The sequence below is a fragment of the Pteropus medius genome, unplaced genomic scaffold (assembly GCF_902729225.1).
Source record: "Pteropus medius unplaced genomic scaffold, Ma_sr-lr_union100, whole genome shotgun sequence".
NCBI classification, from domain to species: domain Eukaryota; kingdom Metazoa; phylum Chordata; class Mammalia; order Chiroptera; family Pteropodidae; genus Pteropus; species Pteropus medius.
Window position 1 is genome coordinate 22,179,378 of NW_024340849.1, and position 20,234 is coordinate 22,199,611.

At 43.0% G+C, this 20,234-nt stretch overlaps 1 protein-coding gene across 1 annotated transcript in view; it reads right to left on the minus strand.

The window, feature by feature from the left end:
• Window positions 1-20,234, minus strand: part of SETBP1 (SET binding protein 1) — a 324,498-nt gene that overhangs the window by 149,043 nt on the left and 155,221 nt on the right. Inside the window, 1 exon segment of the mRNA XM_039842615.1 lies at window positions 13,355-13,408. Coding sequence (XP_039698549.1) covers window positions 13,355-13,408 — 54 coding nt within the window.

A 20,234-nucleotide genomic window follows, 5' to 3' on the forward strand; every position in this document is an offset into this window, starting at 1 on the left:
GCATGACCCTTATTTATTCCACAAGTAGAAGGAACAGAAAAAACTTTCTTTTTTCTTTTTCTTTTTAAATTAAATTTATTGGTTAATAAATTAAATGACATTGGTTAATAAAATTATATAGGTTTCAAGTGTAGTGTACAATTCAATAATACATCAGCTTAAAAAGTCTCTCTGACCATATCGTTTGGTGTATGGTCCTGTACCTGGTGGATATGCATTAATATGTACACAGACATCCTGATTAGCTAATCCAGACTGATATATATTTAAGGAAAGTGGAATCACTAAGCTTGGGTCAAGGTCCAAACTTCTTAAAACACTAGACTGTTTATGGCATATATTTAAAAAAAAAAGATATTATAGAGGGAGATGGGGGAAGAACATTTGCTTCAAGAGGAGAGTTTATTTTCATGGCTGATCTACATTAGAGATTCTGAGATGGGCCAGTCTTGAAGGGGCAGACTCACAATCACAGCCCACTGAGAATGCTTTTGATGAATGCATCCTGGAACACCCTAGTCACGATGGAGGCTGTGTCACCAAGACAGAGCTGTCCTCTGAGTTCACATGTGAACATACAACTCTCCCTACAGACTGCCCAAGTCAGGCCAATGAGGAGGCCAGATGTGGCAGCTCCCTTTGCCACTGGTAGGGGACTAACTGATGCTGAGTACACATGGCACGATTTGATGCCCTCACTTCCATTTAGTGTGTCCTAGCTTATCTTGTGATTTCTGAGGGTCGTTTCTGTCCCCGGGGTTTGAAGGAGAAGCTCTGCTTCTTATCTGAGAGCCAGGAACGTTATCTAAACAGCTGCTGCCTGCAGAATGGCTGATGTCAAACCAAATGCACTGGTTTAAGTACCTCTTTTAGGGAAAACAAACATGTGTATACACATACACATGTGTGTGTACACACACACACACACACACACACACACACACTCCTGAAATAAATTAGATGCAAGGCTTCAGAAACCCACAGCATGAGCCCTGCCACATTAGCCTGATATGCTATGGACCTATCCCCTGTCCCGGTCTGATTTCATGCCTACCTTCCTATCTAAAACAGGACCTGCCTTGGTGCTGGTCTTGTGGGCAGGGAGTGCTCAGCAGCAGCTGGGAATGGGACAGGGCTTGTGAGCCGATGAGCCACTCACTTGGGAGGCACTGGCAGCTGCCTTTGAATTTGGAAAATCCTTTCTTCCCTAGGCGAAGGGGCTTTATCATGGGCTCCTCTAAGGAGGAAGAGGCAGGTTAAAAAATTTAGATGACACAAAGGTTGCTTGTCACAAAGCAGAGAGAAGAGAATAGCTTCCCATTCTCCTCCAGGCTCTGGCCTCAGATGACAGCTGAGCACAAGTGGAATCAAATCAGCCTTTAACTCCTTGTCTGCATCCCCAGCAGCCACAGATACAGCTTCCACTCCATCTGTCAGTCAGGCCACAGCGTTCAGTAAATGCCCATGATTAGCGCCTTCCTCAATTGAGAGAGTAAATGGACAATCACAGCTCACTCCTCAACGTAGCTGGAGCCACACACCCATTAATTTCTACGGAGCCAAATGTAAATAGAAAATGAATGTTCCTGTACACTCTCCAAATTTCATTTCCCCCGCTAGAACGTTGGGGCAGTAGGGATATCTCCCTCTCTTATGATCTCTTCCCATGTTTGAAATAATCTGTAGGTTTGACATCCAACCAAATGATTCTCAAAGGGAGACAATGAAAGCTCCTGCACTCCACCCCCATTTGTCACTATTTAAGGCTTAATAAACTCTTAGAGAGTTCTCTCCTCCTAGAGTTTCATGTTTGTTATTATTGTTTAATGGTAATCTGTCCAATGCTCCAACATTCCAAGAAGCCCTGCTTGTATTAAAAAAACACTAGCTGAGTAATCTACAGAGAGGTTTTCTGGAAATCGCCACATCACTAAGAACTACCACACCCAGCTGTGCTCTTTGTATTTAAATTCTGGGCATTCTCCAGTGAGAGCGGGCGCTGGGTCCAGTCTGCCCAGCCTGCTCCTGTCTCCATCTCAAAGATAATCTCCCTCAGCTGTGTATGAATCTGGACTGAGAGGAGGAAGCTCAGAGCTCTAAACCTCTGGGTGCAAAAAAAAAAAACTCTCTACAAATGCACATCCAGAGTAAACAAAACCCATCAGGCCCCTGCAAGAGTCCGACGCCTGATTGCACTAAACACATCACGATGGAATCTGCAATTGGCAAAGTAATTGGCGTTATTACAGCTGATGGGGAATTTCTGATGCTGCCCAAGCTCTCCTTTGAAATAATACTCAGCCATTTAATTTGTCCAGCTCCCGTGTAGCTGATTGCTCTTTTCTGCTGGAGTTTATCAAGAATGAAATGCGCTGTCTCTCCAGACGCCTGTAAGCTGAGATTTCACAGGCGTTTCTTTTTTTCAACATTCTCCCCACTTCTCTCAGGACCCCATGCCTTAGTCACCTTTCACAAGATGTCAATCATGCAATAGGTTGGAGGCGGGTAAATCAAACTTCGATTTGACTCAAAGCTGTGTATTCCTAGTCTCGACTCCAGAGGTACTTGAACGCTTCTACTCTAAATACCATAAAATAATGATGGAAGACAGTAAACCTCCAAAGACAGTAAATCTGCCCTAAAAAAGGCTTATAGAACTTGTTAGCTCCAAAAATAAGACATGCAATAGAGATATATTCATTATAACCGCAAGGCCAGAAGGCATTAGGAAAATATCAGATCTATTTTCACCCTCGTATATACATGCATCCCTAAAATGGGTTCTGCAAATATTTATTGAGCATCTACTTTTTGTTGGAAGCACGCAGATTATTTTTTTATGCAACGTTTATCCCCCTGACCCCCTATTTCCTACTATGGCATTTCTATTCCTACCCAGATGAAGGGCGAGAAGGCCAAAGTTCACCAGCTGTGTTTTCACACAGTGCAGACATGGTGGTGTCTGGGCACAGATCTCTCATTCCCATCAGCAGGTTACTTGCCCTGTCAGCATGTGGGTGATGGACTGCTTACTAGAGACAAGAGTCCTGTGGCCAGGATAGCTCTCTCCTGCAGGTGCCATCTCAGTCTGATGACCCATGAAATCCAGAACCCACAGGCTCCTGGAATCCTTGTCTCATTATCAATATAAAAACAACTGAATTTATGGATATGAGAGTCATCAGATAAAAGCCCCAAAAGTCCCCGAGCCCTAATATAATCTCCACCAGAGGCCAGACACTGCTCTTTGAGCCTATCTATTTAATCCTTCTCAAAACCCCACCAGGTATGTATCCTTCTTTCAATAATGAGGAATCTGAGCCACAAGTTCAGTAACTTATGAAGGTCTCACAGTACAGGGCAGACCTGTGATTTTAACTTATCAGTTTGAGTTCACAATTGCAGCTCTTAACTCCTAAATGATGAAGTAATGGGACATGTTCTCTGTGCTAGTTACTGGATACAGCAGAGTGGAAGAAATTTATGTTATGCTACCAACTGAGCATCAATTTTTATTACATATAGTGACAGAGATTACGATGATATCACAAATTTTGTTTTGTTTTGTTTTGGGATATTGGCTTGGCACACCTGTTGGAAACACGGTTCTGCCAGAGGCTCTGATATACATTTTTAGGAATTTGGGAGATGTAGAAGGAAGATCATGTGCAGAGTTGGAGACGGGGGGAAGGGGATGGTCATTATCAGAGAAATATAAGAAAACTGTGGTAGAGGCTGTTTGCAGACTTGATACAGCCTCCAAACACAAGCATGCAGATGGCTGGAAGGTGCTACTAGACAGCTGCAAAGCTGTTCCACTAAGAGGGGCCCCTCTCTTGTTGGGTCTCTTGACACCTCTCAATCAATCATTTCTTTTTGATATGATGTGGTAGGAAAAGGGTTGGGTAGATGGGTGGTAGGGCAAGAGGGTTGACATGTGAACCAGGCAGTGGGTCTAGAAAGAACTTCAAAAAGCAAGCTTGCTTATGTGTTGGAGAGGTGGGCCTTCTTTCTCAGAAGGAAGGTTTGAAACCATCTTGCTAAAGAAATTGTGAAGAAGACACATTTTTTTCAAGTCCTAAAGGTGGTTTGTGAATTTGCACGTTCTTCATGTGAGTCATTCCTAGACCTAAAAAAATGTATAGAATGAAGGTATGCATCATAGTAAAAATGCAGACACAGGGAAATCTGACACTAACTCCATCCGCTCGTAAATATAGATACTTGAGATATATCATATAAAACATTGATGACCCCAGGGTTCATGTGAGCAGAATTACAGAATTATTTTTAATAAGCTCAAGTTGAGAAAAACAAAAATAGAAAACTAGAAACATGAACATAGTACAAGAAATGACAGAGTAAATGTGTAGGGTCTCAAGGGATCACAGAAATCACCTAATCCTACATCCTTGTTGCTAAGTTTTTTTTGCTTTGTTTTGTTTTTGTTTTTATTTTAGGTGAGAAAACTAGTTGAAAGAGAAGATGAAATTAAAAGTTAATCCCCACTGGTTGGCCTCACTTTGTTTATACTTCTATTTTGAAATGCCGAACTTAATTAAGATTTTTAAAGGCTAAGTCATTTTTGAATTCAGTAGTAGAGATAATTAATTTGATTCATTTGATAACGTGGAAAAGTTTTCTGCATATGAATAACCCCTTCTCTCCCAACACCCATCTGCCATCTATCAATTTCTCTGGCATGTACTTCTGTACATTAGTGTATTTAAAGTTGGGCCAACCTGTACGAGGCCCTCAGGTGATCAGAACATCTTGGGAGAGACAAAATATTCACTAAATTCTAAAGAGATTTCGTATCCCAGGAGAACTTATTAAGACTTCAGAATATTCCACTAAATGGCCAGACTATTTGGAAACACCTGGAGAACTTCTCTTTTCAGGGCCAAATCCCAATGCTAGTTTAAAAAAAAAAAAAAATCACGAAATTCACTGTCAAGGCAGGAGCTGCAAAAAAGGTACACCTGTAGTATGAAGCTGCAGATTTCATGTAAAAGAAAAGTAATAGTGTCGGTTTGGATTTTAGTGCTGGGTATGTGTATGTATGTGAACAAATATTTTTGTTAAAAATCCTCTACTATTGTCACAGATATCCATGTTTGGTAAGACAAATAATTAAGTGAGTTGCCTTAGGAATTATGGGAAAAGACCCATGTTTTATGCAGTATCCTACAAATAGCCAGAAAGACATCTTCACGGGTAGAGCCATTTTTTTCGAGGGGAAGGGGAACATAATACAAGTATATTCACATGAGCTCACAGAAGGTTAAGAAAAACAAGAGTCTAGATAAAACTAGGAAACTGCATAACTAGAACAGAGATTCTCAAATAATTTTGGATGATTTTTTTTTCCCAAGCCATATTTTTGTATGGTTACTTTGGTAAAATACTATAAAGATGAATTAATAGGAAAATAATCACATGCTTGAGTATCATGAAAACATTTAATTGCTATAAAAGTTTCTAAATACTCTGTTTCTAGATGTATCTCGTTGTGGACCCGCAACACACACTTGACAGTCCAGCACTGGTCTGCAGTCCATGCTCTAAATAGTACTGAATCAGAGAGCAAAGATACATGGCAGCTGACAGAAGGCAAGCCTGAAGAAAGGCCTGGAGAAGAAGGCATGAGTCTACTGAACAAGAACCTGAGCAAGGAGGACCCATGAGATCAACCTCATTCCTGAAGTCAGGAGATGTGGTGCATTCTACACGCATTCTCTCTTGGGCTAGTGTCATAAAACTGGTTCTTTTCGGATATCTCTTAGAATCCAGAATAAAAATTGTTTAGGGGTCAAGTGGAGGAGACCATAAACCCAAACACTTTCATTAGCTGGTTTAAAATACTGGGCAGATCTCAACTGTTGAGTGGAAATAGCAGGAGATGAGCACAGGCGTAGGCTTTACAGAATTCGTGCTTAGCCATGCTTCTCCTACTGGACCACGGTTTCCTCCTTGGTGAAAATGGAAAGAATAAGGTGTCCAATAAGGGGTTTTTTTGTGGGGTTTAGATGCCAGGGGGCAAGTAAAGCGCATGGCACATTCCTGACACAGGGGAGATGCTATTTTGAATGCGGGACCTTTTACCATCTCTTCAAGATTTCTTTATGCTGCAGCCTTCTTTTTCTTTTTAAGAAAATGAGGTTGATTTAGATCCCAGGGAGCTTCTACAAACACTGGCCTCCAGACTCCACTCAGACTGATTCAATGGGGTTAGTCCTGGGCTTCTATAACTTTTATAAGCCCCCCAAATAATTTCCATCTGCGGTCAAGGTTGAGAACCACTACTCTCTCTCTCTCATTTTTTTCAGTTTTGAAATGGAGGGAGGAGGTAAGCAAGCACCAGTAGCAGGACTTACACAGTCTTGCTTTGGGATCGTTCTTCCCAAAATGGCAATGTAGATATTATGTGCTGAATTCAAAACAAGCCTATGTGTTTCCTCATTGCTGTGTGCCTTAGACAAGAGAATGCACTGCCTACCTCTGCCTCAACTCAGTTTCCTCCTGTGTAGAAGGGGCAACCACCACTACAATTCTCTCATTGGAAGTCTGAAATGGAAGGGAATGAGGACAACGGAAATGCTTTGCCAGGATGGAAGGATTCAAAATGCTGTGCGTTAATTTTGTTTATTACTCTGAGATGTGGGAACTGCTTTCTTCTGGAACCTGGCAAAGATCAAGAAAACTCAATACAATGTACACAAGTGAAGGTGAGGCTTCTTCTTCTGGTCTTATCAGTGGTCAGTCTGGGTTTAAACTTTCGTAACAGGGGATAAGCTCTACCTCAAGATGGCATAGTAAAAGTGGTTAAGAACAGATGTTCGAGCAGACTACCTGGGTTCAAATCCCAATTTTGCCACTTGAAGGCTATGTGACTGTAACTTCTCTGTGCTTATTTGTAATATGAGAACCGTATTATTACTGACTTCACAAAGGTTTTATAAGAATTAAATAATGCACGTAAAGCTCGAAGAATATTTTCTGGCATACAGCACAATTTCCATAAGTCCTCAGCATATGTACACTCAAGCTGAGACAGCGTGAGCACGTACTAACACCAACCCCTGTTGACTTCAGCAGGAGCTGAATGCTCTGGAAAATCCAGAGCTTCTGTTTCAATCTTTACAACTTGATGCTGAACTTGTAGGCAGCGGGTGCCCTTCTGGATTAGTGTCAAATGATGGCAATTCTGTTGGAAAGACATGATCAACCCAGAAGAACAAGCAACCTGGGTACTTGGGTGTTTCACAATAAAAAGAGAGGAGCCACCTGTCTTGCTACTTCTCAGTGTAGGAGCACCCATCTGTAGCAATCAAAAACACAGAACGTCATCAATCCACAGGTAGCGCTACTGTCATGATCCATTCCTGCCTCACCTTGCCTTTACTGCTGGGAGACTAGCACAGTGAGGATTCTTTCTACTCAGAAACTCCACGGCCTTTCCTTCCTAGAAAGTAGCTTCTTTTCACAAAATATTTGGGATTCTTGCATTAAAACCTTCTGGGTTGAGATTCATGGAACCCAAGATATTTTGCAGATAATTATCTCCCCTGATGATCTATGAATAGAATTGATGGAGGGGCCTAAGGAAATTGAAGTAAGGGTTTGTTTAGGGAGGGCAAAGCCCTCCTCCTTTGAACATGGTGCCATTATCATTCTGAATCCAAGATTGAACACTGCACCTTCGTAACCTGCACTTCTTTCTGGCCCCCTTACTTTGGTTAATGGTTATCCCTATTTCTCCAATCAGCCAACCAGCTGCGGTGTCCAACGATTCTGTCTCCATACTTTCTCTGGCATTTGTCCCTTCAGCTCTAGCCCACAGACCCCAGCCCAGCACCAATCCTTGTATTTCTCATATGAACCAGTCTCTCAGGGTTATTGCTGGAGGCAATTTCATCACTTTTGCTTCCTATGGTATAATCTTACATCACAGTTCTGACTCTTCCCTACCCTCAAAACTTTAATGGTTCCATTGTCTTCAGATGGATGTCAGAATCTAAACTAGACCCCGATTCAAACAAATCGACTGTAAAATGGCACGTTAGGATAATCAGAGGAATCTGAATATGAACTAGGTAATAGAAAATATTAAAGAATCACTATTAATTTTTATAGGGGTGATAATGGTGTTGTAATTGTATTTTTTAAAAAAGCTGTTATTTGTGAATGAAGCTTACTTAAGTATTTGTGAATGAAATGACATGGTGACTTATTTAGTATCCACCTTATATTAAAATTAATAGCAAAAGTAGCTGGGAGTATATATGAAGTAAGATGGGCAAATGATCATGATTATTGAGGCTGGCCCAGTGGCGTGCTCAGGGCCAATCATATCAGCTCCGGAAGGGTGACTCTCAAAGACTTAGCGAACAGGTCGTTAAATCATTGGCAGCTTAAAACTGGTCATGGCGGAGATACTCACACCACAGAAATGGGCAAATGCTACAAATCGGGACTTTTTTTTTAGCAGTATACCTCTGAAGTTGGAAAATAAATGTAGAAGTTGGATAATATATAGAAATTTATTATACTATTATGCCTACTTTTGGATAAGTTTTAAAACTTCAATAAATAGTTAATGAAAAAAAAAAGTTGAACTCTTTTTCCAGACTTTTAAAAACTTCTGCAATTTGGCCTCAACCTAATGTGCAACTAATTTCAACCACACTCCCTCTGAATCAGATTAATTAAACTTCTCAAAGTCTACTGAACCGAGCCTGGCATCTCCACCTTTGTTTTGGCCTTCATCCAGGCTTCTCCTTGCTCTGGAATAAGTTCACCACCTCGCTTCTGTCTCACCTACCTTGGCCCAGGTACAATGATACCTCCACCCGGAAGACTTCCCTGCTTGCCCTATATAGATACAATTTCTCCTTAAATAATTTAACCTGTACATCTCTAACAGAAGAAGACATTAAATTCACTGTGTGTGGCAGACATTGTGCAAGGTTGTTTGCACAGGCATTGTCTCACGTGATCCTCATAAAAATCTATGAGATAAACTGAACAACTTTTTTGCTAAATAAAGAAAATTAGAATTAAAGCTAAGATTAGTGGCAGAACATTCCAGAATTGTCAAATTCCAGGGAAGAGTCTGTGCACAGCAGAAAGCTCCACAGAAAGGTCTCCCTGGGGGTTTGTGAATGAAATGGCAACTCAGTGACTAAAGGCTCTGTTTTCTCCACACTGAAAAACGTTTTCCTGTGTGTCCTCATTTACTCCCTGCCACCCTTTACTATAATGTATCCTTGGCCATAATAACAATGAACATTTTAGAAATTCCTTATAAATGGCTACCCTTTACAGGACAGCTATGACACTAGCCCCTTAAAATCCTATCAGGAGGCACACTTGAAATGAAACTTCATTTTTCCTAAAAGAAGTATCCTCTTCTGTGTGACAATGGAGAGGTTATAAAGTAAGAGAAGACCAAGTCCTTTCGTCACTGGGGGATGAGTCTTTACAAAATCGCCTTCTCAGCACGATGGCTGCGCATGTGAAACTTACATCTGAGTTTGGGCCCCACACAATAGTTATTTCTTCAACCACATCCCCACCTGGGCCCTTGTAAGCACGTGTACCAATGCCCAGAGGCACACTCACATGGCCGTGTTACCGCAAAGTTTAAGCAACCTTCACATCTCTGCAGGAACTAAGAAACAAAGAGGACATAAATGCCAAGAAGCCTTGGATGCTATTTGTATACTAGATGCGGGCCCTGGATCTCACATTTGCCTGGGACTGCTCCTGGAGAGCTCAGCCTGCAAAAGGAATGGAATGTTTAACAAGAGGGGAGTGGTAAATAAATGATGGTGCTAGCAACCAGACAAAAATAGCCAGCTGCTAGCAGATTTTCCAGTGACATGGAAAGTATGAAAACAAATAAAAATGAAGGCAACAAAAAAGCATATAAAATATGCTTAAAAAAATTTTTTTTTAATCCATCCATGCGTATGTCTATATTGAACAAAGATTGTAAGACTATACTCCGAAATATAGTTATGTTTCTGGGGCGGAATAACAGGGAATTTCTTTTTCATGAGTTTTTCTGTATTTTCCAAGTTTCCTTAAAAAAAAAAATTATCATTAACATCCGTCACCACACACAGTGATAAATTATTTTTCTTGTGGTGAGAACTTTTAAGATCTACTCTTGTAGTAACTTTCAAATATACAATACAGTATTATTAACGACAGTCATCGTGATGTACATTACATGCCCAGGATCTACTTTTCTTACGCTTGGAAATGTAATTTTTGACTACCTTCATTCACTCTGAACATGTATAGCTTTTATAACAAGGAGAAAAATAGAATAAAAAGAAGCATGGAGAGGAAAGCATATGACTGTTGGGCTTCTATGAAAGGGAACAAGAGGCCTGTTTTTATTCCTTTTCAGGGGTGGAGAGGGGAGGTCTGGGAAGAGAAGAGGGTACTCCCTTCCAATCATCCAAAACCAGGAAGGAGGGACTCAAGTGCTTCACAAGGCAGGACAAACAGGACATTGAAAAATGAAAGGTGTGTTTGGGGGGGGGAACCAAAGGGAAGGTTTAAGTGTGAATTTCAGAAGCTTTTCCATTTATGCCTTTAAAACTTGCTGAGAATAGTAGCCACCTGTCAGACCCAGACCAACTCTAGGAGAAGCTTCTACCCTGTGCGGTCCAGAGGCCAAGCTCACCAGCCTGGAAAGAACTCCCACGGCAAACTACAAGCCTTAGAACCTTAGCATCAGCCATCAGGCTCTACCTGCAGAGTATGCATTTATTTCCGCTTATGAGTATGGATTCTTTGCAAACCAATAATCACGGAGAGAAAGGCAGATAGTCACTTTCTTGCCCTCCTCCTATCTGGATGCAGAAAGGAGGACAGAGACAAAGAGACACAATAGTCCAGCCCAACAGAGTCGCCGTGTCCACATTTTCGAAGCTGAGAGACATCAAAGATTAGTGAGGAGATCATGACTATTTTCCCTAAGAGGATGCAGCAAGATCAGGCATCGAAGGGACCAAAATAAAAAAGAAAAGAAAAGAAAACCCTTTCACCGGCAAGTGATAAAGTGTGGACTGTGTGACAGCTGACAGGCTTGATTACAGTGACTCCAGAGAGGGGTCCTCAGTGAGCTCCCCTCCTGAAAGTCAGTGACAGTTTCTGGAAGGGAGCACACCCATGAATGACTGTGGGCATCGGGATGTGCGGGGCTTGGTTTCACCTGAAATCCAACGAGAGAAAGTGAATATAACAGCAGATGCCAACAATGTGGTGCTGTGAGGCCAGGTGGGGGAGGGGAGGGGCAGGCAGCCCTAAGCGTGTGGGCAGCGTTCTGCTTCTGTTTGGACAAGCACCCTAAGGGCAGTGGTGGTGACCTGAGACACACTGGACCTTTCTGATTTAGGAATGACACTGGAGAAGTGGCTTTGGCCTGGATACTACACACTGGCCACGAGATCCCAGGGCTTCCTGGCCTCAGGATCACGCATCCTGAAGAGCGAAAAATATGCATTTATGCTTCCAGCCTTGGGGATGACACACGAATGGAATAATGTGGAAAGGTCAGACAGAACCAGGGGAGTGAGCCATCTGCACCAGCAACTGTGGGCTTGTCAGGGGGTGGGGGTGGGGAAGAACAAGGAAGCTGCCGGTCTAGGATCATAGCCTCAAATGTTATGGATGCACCCCAAATATATCTTTTCACTTTTTTTAATAGTTCATTTTAAGTCTACTATTATCTAGAAATGTGGCTCAACAAACATGGAGAGAATATGATCACCTCAGAAAGCAACAATGAAAACACATACCCCTTCCGTAAACTCATAAACCCATTCTCCACTATGTACCCTTTGTAAGCCTCAAAACAACATCATGCAAAGCATTTTTATTTATTTTTATACATTTTCAGGCAAAAATAAGTCTTTAGCTGGGATGCCACTGTGAGTGAAGTAGGTGGGGAGGTGGGTGGAATATGGATAAATGCTGATTTTCTTTTGTTTTTGTTTTACATTTCCTGAGCTCCCCTGGAAGTTTGTGTGAATATGTAAATAAGTACCTTAATTAATTACTGGTTTTCCATAGTTGTCAAATAGGCTTACTGATTACCTATTCTAAAACCTCACTGCATCCCTGACAGAAAGATCAACGAGCTGTGACGAAATACCCCAAACTGGCACAAAAATTTATCTTCGATTCTCATCAATGGGGCTCTTTAATTTGTTCATTCTCAGCCTGGAACCTCTAACTTCCTGCTTTGTCATTGTCCCTAACTCTCGGTGGGATGTGATGCCACTTCTCACCAGGACTCTGGTCCTCAGTTTCCCCAGCAGTACAAGGGGGCTCACAGAATGTACCCCACATGGGAGAAGTATCATGAGGGCACAGTGAGCTCTTGGATGTGAAACAAATTTAAAGAAGAAAACAGTCCCAAATATATGCAGTCTTTGGTATTACTCATTCTACCCCAGAAGGGCTCTGCCAGGAGCTAAGATGTATCTCCCCACAAAAGTACGGCAAGGTGGGATCTTAAGGCATCCCGAGGAGAGACAGAAAGGTTCATGCTGAAAGGGGACAGGAGCGGGTACAGAGCACCACGGATCTCACTCTTGGATTTACCCCTCTTTAGATACACGCTCTGTCTCCACTGGATCTGTGGGGAACACAGGGACTTCTGTGTGTCTGGTGTAAATATATATTGGTGCCTATGTGTTTACGTGTAGACAGTAAGTGCCCTTCCAGAGACAAGGAGGCTGATTTTCCATCTTCCCCACTGCCAAGGAGGTCCCCAGAGAGCCCTTGCCTGTGCCCTCTCGGGGTTTGCTCATGGCAACCTCCAAACAGCATTTTGGCCAGAGAGAAGAGTGGCCCATTTCCTAACGGAGATGATCAGCAAAGCTCAACCATCTGTCTGCGCAGGAGTCCGAGATTACCCAGGCCGCCAGACCGGTGACCGCAAGGCAAGTGCACACAAAGGTTACAGAAATGTGACCACCCTGTCCCCTAAAAGAGAAATGCAGGGAGAACCCCAGCCCCACCCCACCCTTGCCTCCTCGGTTTAACCCTTTCCTAAGCTAAGTCGCCCACCACCACACTTTCCGAGTGCATCTTGGTCTATATCTTTTCCCTGCTATAAAATATTAAAAGAGAAGAAAAAGGTTGCTTTGATCATGATGAGATGAGAGAGGAGCTAGAGGGAGAGGGCAAGCTACCAGGTCATCACCAAGGCTGGCACCTCGAGACAGGGAAGCTGGAAATCAAAAGTGGGAGTTTATGCCAACTTTGCTCATGACCAAACTATGGAACATTTCCCTCTCCCAAACTTCATAAGAGGATCAGAGGAACTTACTTGTGGCTGAAATCCTTTGAGGTCACTGGCTGCAAGGTCACTGGCTGTGAGGAGCTGGAAAAGAACAAAGGAGTTTTCCTTAGTGATACTTCTCAAAGTTTGCATACAGTATCCCCAGGACAACTGATCGGCAATGGACTTGCCATAGCTGAGGTTGAGATCTGGAGCTAAAGAAGCCGAATTGCCAAAGGTACATGTGCTGTTTCTGGGCTAGGAATCTCACCCTTGGAGCTACCACATCTCTGACTACATTGCCCCTCTCTTCTCTCCTCTCCTACGTCTCTTATATGTGCCACCAATGCTTTGAAGGGTCTTAAATTAGGGATCAAGGTCTATGGATGGATTTCAGTAGGTCTACAGACTCTGAAATTCTAAGTACAATTACCCACGAGTCTGTAGGTGTACACGGCTCCTTTGGAAGGGGGTCCCTGACTTTCTTCCAACTATCAAAGTAGTCTGTCATATCACAGGCTAAAGAGAGAGTTAAAGGCCCATTTCCTCTAGAAGGGCTGCATATTCATTTTTGTTAATCAAACCAGTAAAAATGACCCTCTTCTCCTTCCAGCTACATGTGACTCGTTTCCTTTTATCACGTGTCTTTGATCCTATATACTCTTTATGTATTCATAGCTTATGCCTCAAACTATCATGCGCATTAGAATATGAATCAAGTTTATATGTTTTCTGTATCTGTGTTTAATCAATAGTAAAGTGTAAAGTTAGCGTTTTAATATTTTTGCATCCTCTCCAGAAAGTATTCAATGGAATCATATGATTAATTAATAAAATAATCACATTCTTCATTGTTGCTCAAAAATGCTAGAAAAGTGTGGGGTAGAGAGAAAAAGGGCAGATGGTTATTTTGATTCGAGGAGTGTGACTGCTAGCTTTATTAGGCCTGGAGAGTGTTTGCAAAAAATAAGAAAGATTTTATGTTTGCTGTAAAAATATTTTGTTTGGTTCAAGAAAGAGAGAGAGTCATGCTGGGCTCCAGTGCTTCCAGCATTCGGAAAAGCTCAACTGGGCTTTTTAGCTTCTCTAAATCACTTTTCCAAAAATGATATGGAAAGTGGTGTCAATGCTGGAGTAGAGCAGAAAGGAGGTAAGCACAGAGTGTAAGCATCAAGCTGCGGACATAAGGCAAGGCAGGTCAGGGTGAGGCTGCCAAAGTAAGCCGGAGTCTGAGCTTGAGCGTTTAAAATGGAAAGGCGGCAGACCCAGGTGCTTCAGGTGGGGCAGTTGGAAGAAGACATGGAAAAAGCATTCACCAGCCCTAGCACAGTCCCCTTTGTATCTGTTCATTGCCAGCCACAGCATACATTAAAGAGGAAGGGAGGACATGGCGATGCACTGAAGATCACCTAGGTGCCCAGCACAGTGGTTGCTGCTTTATATAATTTTTCCTTTAATCTTCACAGCTCCCTCAGGAGATAGAAAAGTATCTCCACTTTATGGCTGGAAAAATTGAGCCTCATGAAAGTTAAATAACAGTTTCTAGGTCACACGGCTAGTGCATGTATTTGGGCTTAAAATCCAAAACTATATTATCCCAAAGCTCATCCTCTTTGTTTTTTAACATGATGCCTCTGATTGATAGTACACGGAAGATAATTTGCTGATGAGACATGGCACAGGGAAAAAAAGATAAATACCAAACTATTAGTCAAATGAGCCAAAGGCAGTAACATAAAACATGTGGCCTTATGATTGACCCTTAACTGACCCTTCCTTCCAGACATTATTTTATTTAATTGATAATGACCATCCACTCTTCAGATCTTATTAGTACCACCTAGGACTCTAACTCGAGCTGAGCAAGGGTCAGGATGAAGCTGAGGAGGAGGGACAGAAAGGCTGCGATGAGGTATGGGCATGGGAGTGACCTCTGAAAGGACACGGCCACTAACACGTGTTAGCATATAGGAAACGAATCTCAAATTGTCCAGGCCCTGGGAGCCCCGCAGGCAGGGACCCTTCCACTGCCTTTTAAACAAGGTTCACGGGGTAGACAGCAGGAGTGAGGCAAAAACATTCCTCTTAGTTCTTACTCTGGTGCCGCAACTGAAAATCAACTGCAAGGCTGTTCAGTGGTTTTGGGATTGAGAAATGACCAGATCCATTTTTTGACTGGAAATAGAGATATAACATTTTTGGTTATTATTTGTGATGTTCCTGCCTCGAGAGAGTGGGATCTATCCCACCCGCCCTAGAAAGCTTAGGTCCTCTTTCTTTTCTCTTAAGAAGGAGGCAGATGCATGAAATTTAGTTCTTAATCATATAAAACTTGTTTTGCACTGTCGTACGTATTTTTATGTTTCTTTTTCTCATCTAAGGAGATGATGTCCAACAAGACCATGGGTTCTACTTCTGCATCTCTCAAAATGGTGTAAAGAGTCTGGACATACAATTAATTGTTAAATACTTATTGGTCAAATGACTTAAAGGGAAAGCAGGAAATATTGTCAACCTAGAGGTGAGGACTAGAATGACTAGATAGTTGAGCGTGGAGTAGAGACGTGTGAGAGAAGGCTTATGACATGTTTCAAGTTGACGAGAGGAAATGGCACTCGGCATCTAGAGCATTTCCTGAATGAAGTAGGCCCTCAACTATTTGAATGAATTAATCAACAACGGGAACAAGCTCTTCTCTCTCCGGTGTAGGTTTTATGAGAGAACACTGGCTTATACTTCATGTAGGAGTCAAAGGTTAAATGGAAGGAAGGACAGCATGAAAGCGAAAATCTTAACAGTGAATGAGTCCACCACCACCACCAGAGAGAGAGTGGGAAAGCCCCTTCCCGTGGTTGAAACGATAAAATAGTCAATGGGTGCCCATCACAGTTCATATGTTATAGCTCATCTGAATGTGGGTTGGGGGAGGCAAGGAGGTGGTGTCAAAAATAGCTATCAAGTAACTTCTAAAACTTCTGAATTCCTTACCTTGGAGATTCCGTACTATTTAATTCACAATCTAGTGTGCATTTGAGGTGTTATCTAACCTGGGAAGCAACCGAAGGCAAGCCTTGTGACCTCCTCTTTCAATGGTTCCCAAAAGAATAATGTACAGAGTCCACCTTTCCTCATCATCCAGCCCTGAATCCCTGCCCTTTGGTTCCCAGTTTCAAACGGGCTCTAATCTAATACATGAGCTCTTGGGCAAAACATGGGCTCTACCCCTTGAACACTCTCCTTCTCAAAGCTGATTATTTCTCAGATGTCTACGTATTCTTCACACCCAGGTTAAAAAAAAAAAAAAAAAACAAAACTGGCTGTCTGCACTGGAGTATGGTGCTCAGATGTGGTTAGAAATACAGGATGGGAAGTTCTCCTGTGTTTCAAAATTGCAGACCACCTAGATCTAAACCCCAAAAGAAATTTCCAGTCTTACAGAGCGTCAGGAACTGCAGAAGACAGGTGAAGGCTCCTGGGTGGAAGAGGGAGTCATTGTGTCCCCAGAGGGCTCAGGAGCCACCTCTGCTGGAGAACTGTAGCAAGTGAAGGTGGTGTAGACAGATGAACCCCTCCATGTCCTCTCCCTCCCTTCAACCAGAGTGGCTCTGTTTTTCCCTCTTTCGTGTATATAATTTCATTTGAAAACAAATTTCTGCCACTAAAATACATTTTAAAGCTCTAGACGAAGTCCTTACTTTGCAGATAAGTGACTTCTTTAAGATCACTCTGCTAGCTAACAACTAGGTCTGTCCCCTAACCCCAGCCCCTCTGCAGAGACCTCCACTAGTAGTCCAGGCCAACCCGAACACCCAGACACAACCAGCTGCCGGCCTCCATCCTGAAGGTGGGAGAGATGTGTTCAGAAATTCAGGGGAAACTGTGGCACCGGCAAGAAGAGATGAGGGTGTCTCTCCACAAATCCTCTTCCTTAAAAAGCACTAACCCAGGCCCTCTCCAAACCATCCCCACTACCAGACCCCATCCTCATTTTATCCCACTGGAAAATAGTTCCCTGCTCAGAGCAGCCTGGCTCTGTGGGGAGGGATCTACGTCAGGGAGGCAGAGAGGGAGGAAAAAGAAATCTTCCCTGGCTCTGGGGACTTCAATCAGGCTGAAGTTAATGAAAAAGATGTGCCTTTTCCCAGGACGGCTAAATGTCTGCAATGCTCCCAGTGAGAGGGTTGAGCGGGTAGGGGGAGAAACGCAGACAGAATTACATTTAAAAGGCAAAGGAAGGAGAAAATTCTTTCATCTCCCCGGTGGAGCTGGGCAGTGTTCCTGGGGCCCTGTCTCAGGCCATTCTCATTCCTGACATGTCTTGCTGCTCTCTGGAATGGTCCACATTAAAATATTAGAATGATGACCCTGCTTTCCATTTTTGAGGAGCTGCAGTTTCTCTCTCAGCAAAAGTTTTTTTTTTTTTTTGGCCTCTCCAAGCCTGAGGGGCGGGTTGGGGAGCAGGAAGGATTGGAGGAGGATAAAGAAAGCTGTTCAGCCCTAAGAGGAAAAATACTTTTAGCTTCCCAAGCAGAGGCATTCTGTGCTCTCTGCTTGCTCTCCTCCCACCCTGTTCTCTGAATGGGCTTCTCCCTTTGAGTCATTCACCAAAAGTCACCCCTTGGACAGCTGCAGCCAGCATCACCTTGTGACTTCCACAGACCTAGGACTGCCCCTCCAACAGCTTCCCTCCTACCTGCTAACATCTATAGTTTCCAAAACTCCCCTCAAAGGAGACGAGAGGGCTGCTTCACTTTTCTCCTGGTGTCCGCCCCTGCCCCAGAAACATCATCTCCCCTCTGTTGTCTCCTTACGGAAGGGACACTCCACATCTGGATAGGCCGGGGCATAATACATCCCCATCCCTGGGCTGACTCGGGACATGTGCATCTGGGAAGGGGATCACTGACACAGAAGGGGGGATGTGGGTCATGCTGGACATCTGGCCAGAAGGGTCTCGACTGCACAGACATGCACCTGGACAAACTGAAGCCTGGTTGTATTGTGAATCCTCAAGGTCATTTGCTTGTCCCAGCTATATTGTCCCCTGTGGGCCAGTGAAATAGATGATGGCATGTGAGATGGATGGATAGATGAATGGATGCACAGGTAGGCAGGTAGGTAGGTAGATAAAGGAACAGAGCAAATATGGCTTTGGGAAGCATAAATGACCCGTTTTCAAAGTGTTCTTAAAGACATCATCCGTTCAGTAAATGACTTCTATTCAACATGCCCTTCTGCCTCCTTTTCAGTCTGTTCTCATTTCCCTTTATTTCATAAGAAACAGATTTTTTTCTCCCTCTTTATTTTCTGAAGCATCACTTCCTTCCTTCCTTGGCTATCGGGTGACAGCTGAACTCCATCCACTCCATCTCACCCCAACTCCTCAAACCACAAAAACATTTGGGATACCCTAGGTGGAAAGCAATGTCCCAGGAAGCCGAGTTAAACATCCAATTATACGAAGTTTTTAGAAACTAACTATCCCCACCCTCGACCTTGGCCAAAAGAAAACTGAGGCCCAGAAAGAGTAAGTACTTATCCAACGGAAAATTAGGAACAACAAAACCAATGATATGTACATAACCCGAAGAAAGTTTTAGATGCCTCAACCCCTGTAGCCTGGGGGATTCTGAAAGGGGAAGGGAATTTCGCAAGCTAAGTCAGGAGTAAGAGAGAGAACGGGAAAGAAGGTTAAGGTGAATTTCACCAAGAAACAGGCTCTGAACCCATGATCCATGAATGAGCCACAAGTCTATCAGGACCACAGTAGGAAATGTGGAAAGTTTAATTAGGGGGGGAAATGGAACCAACATGGTACTCCTTCAGGGGGATGACAAATGAAACACTACTGTACAAAAGGGCACTCGTTAGGCTGGGAGGGAGAAAACTCGTGTCCGAGGCCTGGTTTGGCCTCCACTCACTATGTGATCCATTCTGGGCTCACTTCAGGTACTCGGGCTTTCTTTCATCACCTATGAAATGAATTCTCTGTTCCCTCTGGCCCTACACCTCTAGTACCCCAAAGTGACCCTCTCACCTCTGGCATGAGAAAGAGATGGATCAGACTCTCTCTAGTCTCCTCTATCTCCTCGTTTCCAGCAACTGTCCCCCTAAAACACATACATCTAAGAAGTTGTTTCTAATCAAAAGGGCAGAAGAGAAGGCAATGAGGAAGCAGTCTTGAATAGTCTCGAATGGTGCTTCCATTATTGGTATGAAAATAGAAATTTAGACAGATGGTCATTCAGACTGCTACATGGGTTCGCCACCCCCGTGAGGCTGAAGTCACATCCATATCAGAGCTAAGAGTAAACAATCTTATAATTCAAAAGGCATTAGTTCTAACTGCTAAGGCATTTACGGAAGTAGTGCAGAGGCCAAGCAGTCACCTTCCCACTGTCCTAAGAGGCAAGTTACACTCTTGAAGCTGCCATCCTGGCTGGGCTGAGTGTCCTTTTGCTAAATCCCCTCACCCTCATGGAATTCTAAAGGTTAAATCTGAAACCACTGACACCTCCAGTCTTAGCTTCAGGCTCCTTCCCAAAGAGTAACAAGCATGACTAATAATAACTGAATATAACTCCAAGCAAGCCTGGTCTTGATGGCTTATATTTTTCTTTTATTATTTGTTAAATAATGGGGTTCTAATATTTACAGATGAGATTTGTAACAAGTTCCCCTAGATAGGCAGCCAAAAGAACTTTGACATTAAAAAAAAATTTCATGAGTATCCTTGCATATATAATAACCCCTGCTGTTATGGCGGTGTGTGTATTTGGTGGCTGTCCAAGTTACGGCTATTCCAACTTCTGGGTGGGAATGCTTTTAATCCTTCTTGCAGATTAGAGCTGAAATGACTGAGACCTAATGAAAGATGAGTCTTCTGAATGCCCTAATCTAGAATTCACTGAGACAATGAGTCTTATTT